This window comes from Nanorana parkeri, unplaced genomic scaffold (assembly GCF_000935625.1).
Source record: "Nanorana parkeri isolate BGI_ZX_2015 unplaced genomic scaffold, ASM93562v1 scaffold1488, whole genome shotgun sequence".
Taxonomy (NCBI): domain Eukaryota; kingdom Metazoa; phylum Chordata; class Amphibia; order Anura; family Dicroglossidae; genus Nanorana; species Nanorana parkeri.
This window is the reverse complement of record NW_017307756.1, coordinates 122,753-128,867: the sequence shown is the minus strand read 5'-3', so window position 1 is coordinate 128,867 and position 6,115 is coordinate 122,753. Positions and strand designations below refer to the sequence as shown.

The 6,115-nt window shown below is 43.2% G+C and overlaps 1 protein-coding gene across 1 annotated transcript in view; it reads left to right on the top strand.

The window, feature by feature from the left end:
- MSMB (microseminoprotein beta) overlaps window positions 1–1,841 on the top strand; it is a 3,597-nt gene extending 1,756 nt beyond the window's left edge. Inside the window, exon 3 of the mRNA XM_018570253.1 lies at window positions 1,592–1,841. Within this exon, the coding sequence (XP_018425755.1) occupies window positions 1,592–1,721 (130 nt within the window). The 3' untranslated portion in view covers window positions 1,722–1,841. The remainder of the gene's footprint in view (window positions 1–1,591) is intronic.
- Window positions 1,842–6,115: the final 4,274 nt, after the last annotated feature.

Sequence of the window (6,115 nt, the reverse complement as noted above, 5' to 3'; positions counted from 1 at the left end):
GTATTGTGGAACCTGGCCTTGGGGCGGCAAGGAGAGTAAATCCGGCCCTGTGTGTGTATACATATAATACATTGGCACTCATTGTTTTGAACTTTGTCTTATATATTTAGTTAGAAAGAGTAAAAACTGGAAACTCTACAGAATATTTTGCTGAATGTTTGGATTTCTTCTTAGGGTTGATTTTAAAAACTGGAGAAGCAGGTTTTGCACAAAATGTGAACACTTGTTATAGTTAGTGACCTATCTAGATCTCAGAGGACAAAGGCTCCATAAGGACCCACTCCACCCAGCATATACTGCATTTCCTATCTATATGAGCAACTATGCATCTCTCTTCATGACTCTGATTCTCCCAACCACTTTAGGCTCTGAATTCATATACAGTATAGTGCCTTTCACTAACACTGAAAGGATTTCTGATTGGCTGGTCTAATTACCTCTTTTGATGTTAGTTAACTAAACAGGTTTTGACAAAATTCCCTACAGTTATTCCATTGTGTACAATCAACACCCTGAAAATAGGATGGTCAACTGGTGAAGAAACTTACACAATAAAAACCTTGTTAGCATAGGTGTGTTAAATAACATCAGCCAAAATAATTTCCTGCAATGCATAAGCATACACCCTAAATATACCCCTAATATATCTATTTCAATCATACTTTACAACAGACTGAACTCAAAGGGAACGCTCAATGTTTTTCCATTTAATTTTTTTGTTAGGTAAATGTAAACAAACATTTGCTACATTTCCAGCCAGTAGGTGGAGCTCCAGTCTCTTTTTCTTGTGTTTATCAGTCTATCCTTAAAGGAGAACTATGGGGTTAAGTCTTTTCCCCATAGTTCTCCTTAGGGTAACGGGAGGACACAAACTAGCGTCCTCCCGTCACCCTAGGCTCAGTATACCACGAGCTGTAGCTTGCGGTATACTGAGCTTGCGGTATACTGTAGCTCGCGGTATACTGAGACGCCACAGTATACCGCGAGCAGCTGCTCGCGCTATACTGAGACGCCGCAGCTGAAGTGGATCCCGACAATTGTGCCGGGATCCGCCCAGCTGCGTGACTGACAGCTGGCTCTTCATATCTAGAGGCAGAGCCAGCTGTACCCGCCCCGTCCGTTCCGCCAGTCAGCTCTGGCGGTTAGGAGTGGGGAGGGCGGAATCCAGCCCCTCCCCTGTCACGGCAGAGAGCCGTGACAGGATCGAGAGGTGAGCGAACGCCGGTATGTGTTCGCTCACCTCCCGATCTACTGAGCCGACCTGTGACAGTCTCATTGTCACAGGTCGGCTAGAACTATGAGGTAAGTGAAAAGCACTCACCTCATAGTTCTCCTTTAACAGAGAATTCAATAGTTCACCCCCAAACCCCTCTCCCTCCCATTTGTATGACTATATACAGACTTTTCAGTTAGACGGAGACTGTGAAAGCTTCTGCTGTTTTCTCTTCTTAAAGCCTAATACTCTTTGAATCATGCAAGCAAAATTAAATTGACCCAAAAATATTTATTTTTCAAACTGTTTATATTTCTGTTTTTATGGACTGTGACATCTTTGCTGTAAAATAGTTTTAATTAATTTCTTTTTATATAGATATGGTACACCATTCGGATATGACAAAGAGAATTGTGAGCGTGTGTTTGACAAGGCAAGCTGTTCTTACAAGCTGATTCCAATAAAAGACCCTACAGTAGAGTGTAAAGAAACGGGCATGGTTGGCTAAGCAAAGGCTATATCATTGTTCTTCAAACTTATCTATATCAGCAATAAATTTCAAAATAAGCAATGGCAATGTGTCCATAAAAAAATAAGCCTATAACTGCATTATCAAAGTTTTCATGTAGTTTTTCATGTAGTGTGCTTTTTGGCTGCTGAACTCCTACTACTACTACTGATCCTACCAAATGTACACAGCTCCTATCTATAATGGTTGTATATTAGTATCTCCAGTAAAGACTTTATAATTCCTGTATTCTGCTGTCATTATTTTCATTTCTCTCTGATAAGAACACGACTTGACAATACAGCTAGACCTACAAAAGTCATTTTTATTTCAGAGATTAAAAAAAATTACAAGTTACTGAATGGTGATTGTTGGGAGATTAATCTCTTAAAGTGTATATGGCGGTGATGTAATTTCTCAAACTTTCTCAGTAAAGTATTTCATTATATTTTACCCACACTTACAGTAATGTTTCAAAAGAGGTGGTTCCAACTCTCTCAGCTCCACTTTCCTGAACTTCCTGCTCAGCACAAGATCACAAAAGGATAGTACAATCTCCAACAGCTGTCCATCTACTAGCTTAAAGAGGGGAGGAAGGAGGAGCAGGAAGCAGGGAGCAGGGGCGTGTCTTGCCTTGCTGTTTCTGTGTTTTTGTGGAGACACACACACAGCTTCCTAGAACACACAAGAGTGGCTCCATAGTTAAGGATAGAGACAGGAAGAGTTTAAATCTCTGTCAGGTATTTATTATATATGGTCTTTAACCATATATTTGAGGAGGTTTTCCCTTCCTTCCTCTCCCCTTGACACATGTTAAAGAAATGGGGGTTGAAGTCACCAATGGGACAGGAAGGCATATTGCCAGAAGTTCTAATTCTTCCCACCATTACTAAAAATGCAGTTTTGTGTGTGTCCCAGCAGCAAGGTTTACCATCACTTCCTATCTTGATCAAAGTGGGAGGAGGCACACAGGCAGAACTAAAATCCCAACACAGGCCTCAACCATTCCCCACTCTATTCAAAAGAAAATGGGTAGAGTTGGGCTTTAAATCATGCAACAGTCTTATGAATGAGAACATTTAATGCCGTATTGAAGCAGAGGAGACAAAATGAGTAATTCATATTTTTGGTGTACTGTTAAATTGCACTACTGCATATCTGAGGGAGATCGATTGCACAGTTGTAAGACTGTTTGGTTTTCGTTTAACAACTTACTTTAACGAGAAACTGAACTCTGGAAGCTGTGCCAAAACAACAGTCAGATGGACTTGTCACCAATATTTTACCATACCTTATTCTGCATTGTGTCTCGGAGGCAGACATCTTGGGATGAACAAGATTTTTGCTTCCATATGTGACAGCCTCCTGCATGGAGAACAGTGAGCAGCACAGTAAAGGCATAACCAAATCTCACTCCAAATCTTATGAGACTAGCAATCAGAGGCAGAAGTGATCTCACAATGCAGATATACAGCTATGAGGCTGGGGGCTCTAGAGTGCCACACTTGTATACTGGGAAGTTGACTGCTATTTTTCAGGAAACATTCAAGACAAAGTGTACTTTTTATCAGGGTACTACATAGGCACAATTAACATTTCTAGATGTTCCCTTTTAACAAAGAAAGTCTTCACTTTTTGAGTTCAGTTCAACTTTAAAGGTAAATTGCATCTTTTAGCACATTTAATATGCTGAGTGATGGAGATATAAGAAATATATTAGCATATGTATATTGGTATTATGAACAATTCATTGTGCTCAGTGTCATGGATTGGGACTCACAGGTATAAACTGGAGTCAGGTATGTGGACCCTTTCCACTACACTGGCAGGCACACTTAGAGAAAAAGGTGCAAGCAGTGTAGGCTGACAGCTCCCAGAGCTGGAGTACAAGCAGGGAACAGAGCATGTATGTGAATGAGGAAGTAAGCTTAAGCTGGAAGTTCAAATACAAGGCAGGGTGCTTCAATGCTGATTAGGTGGCATGGGATGCTGAGTAGGTGGCATGGGGTTCCCCAGAATGTGGAATCTAAGAGCCAGACGGTATTCACCAGAGCTCCTGATGGTGGAGATGGGCTTGGCTGCGTGCTGACCCCAGGTCACAATCCCTAGGTCCACCCATCTCACCTAACAGTTATAGGGTACAAATCAAAGGTTAGGGACAGGCTAAAGACTTCCAGGGACGAAGTGAAGTACAGGGTAGACTGCGGCAGGGAATTCCAAGGACAAGCCAAAGGTCCGGTACACAGGAAAACTTCCAGGAATTCAGGGTAAATCACAAATGGGGGACTCGGCAACTAGCTTGGGAAAGCGTTGCTTGGGCAGCGTGCCGTTCGCTGCCCTGAGTATAAATAGACAGGAAGAGGGAGGATCCACAGGATTGGCTACAAGCAGACTGCACTGATTGGCCAAGAAGCTGCATAAGAAACAGCAGGAGAGGTCGGCCGACCCCTAAAGCTTGCAGACAGGTGCGAGAGTGAGTCAGGTCCAGAGCACATGTCTGGAGGACTACAAGCACCAGCACAGCCCTACATGCCTGCAGAACTAGGGGAAAGAGGTATGTATATACTTGAACTACAAGTAACAGCTCAGCTGCAAGTCTGCAGCTGAAATGTGACACTCGGTCACATTCATCTGATATTATTGACCCAATTCTGGACAGATTAATTTTTTTAACCATTGTACAGATAGAAGATATCATTTATGTCTTAGGGACAGTAACATTACTCTATAAGCTCTTCTGGATAAATGATCCCCTAAATGTACAAAACTATGGTCCCATTCAAAAAGGTCACTACTTTCCGAGCACTATCACTGATGCATGGAACATGGAACTTGAAACCACACTTACAGAGATATCACATATTATGTACACGTCACATGTTTCCTCACAGATCATCTGTTAGCACCTCAAGATAACTACCAGTGATTTTGTCTACCAAAATAAAATCTGTTCCAGTTCCAATAAAATCTGTTTCTCTCTGATTAATGAAGGGTAAAGAAGAATTCCAGGCACATCAAATCTTAACCCTTGCACTGGGGCTACCCGCACACTGTACCTCCTCACGTTCTATACACTGTATAGGATGTGATGACTCACAGGGACCGCTGCAGGGAACGGTGTAGGAGCAAGCCGGGATCGAGGTTCAGGTGAGTATAACTTTGTTACTTTAGCTCCCTAGACAAAACCAGCACTTAACCCTTGCAGTGTGGGGGTAGCAAGGATTCAGAGTTTATTTGCCTGGAGTTTTTCTTTAAAGAAGATGTAAGCACTAACTGGATGACATTTAGTTTACTAAAGTGGCATCGCTGTGTTGTGGAGCTGCAAGCCAGTTCAGTGTATTACAAAAGTGATACAAAAGTATCTCTGGGGAGAAAGCTCGTGAACTGCTGGAGAAGAGATGCCGGGAGTGAAGGAAGAACAGAGGAGCCGCGGGAGCGCACCCAACCATTTTTTAAATACAATTAAAAAGGTTAAGATTTCAATCTAAAAATAGAAGTGAAAGCAGGATCATGTTAAGGGATATAAGTAGAGAACTGCAAAGTGAAAAAAGGTTAAGGGGTCTATTCACTAAGCTGCCGCAGGCAGCCGAGTGACTAACCGACTCGAAGCGAAGTGAGCCGAACCCTGTTCGGCTATTCATTTCAGGCTGGTACGGCTGATTCCAGCCATATATCGGCTAAAATCAGCCGTACATTGGGTGGCTTCGGCTGGCTTCAGGTCGGCCGAACATGCCCAGCATGTTCAGCCGACCCGAAGTGCAGAAGGAGTTCGACTCAGCCGATCCAACACTTGCTGCTGTTCGGCCTTTTCTCACTTCAGATCCCCTCTGCTGAAAAAACAGAGCAGGGAAAGGTTTACTTTGCTCGATCGAGCAGAGTAAACCTGCTTGGAGCCGCTATCTAATAGCGGGAGACTCCCGGAGCGCCCGGGAGAGTTGGACTGTCTGGAGAACAGTGTCCCTGGTTACCTGGTAACCACCCAGATAGCAAGCAATTGAGCTGCAAGTTTGAAAATTACTTGCTCATCTATTGCAGACTCGCCGAGCTTCACAATTTTGTTGCACAATTACAGCAAGTCTACATTGCAAGTCTTCAGACCATTGATCATTGATCATTGTAGAGCTCTTGCTAAGACCTGCAGGACTCTTGCTGTAGACTTGCCAAGCAAATTTGCTACAAATTCAAGTGTCAACTAGAACTTGTGCTGCGAGTGTTCTGCAAGTCTACAACTTGCCAGGAATATGTGCAGCAAGTTAACAAAAATTAAAATTTCACAATTTCAAGTTATCCTTGCTATCTGGGCAGGGACGCTGATCTGTCTGTGCTAGTGGCTGGAGCCAGCCGTGAGATGATGGCTGGCTCCGCCCAGCAGTCAGTAGCAGGCTGTCGGCCGG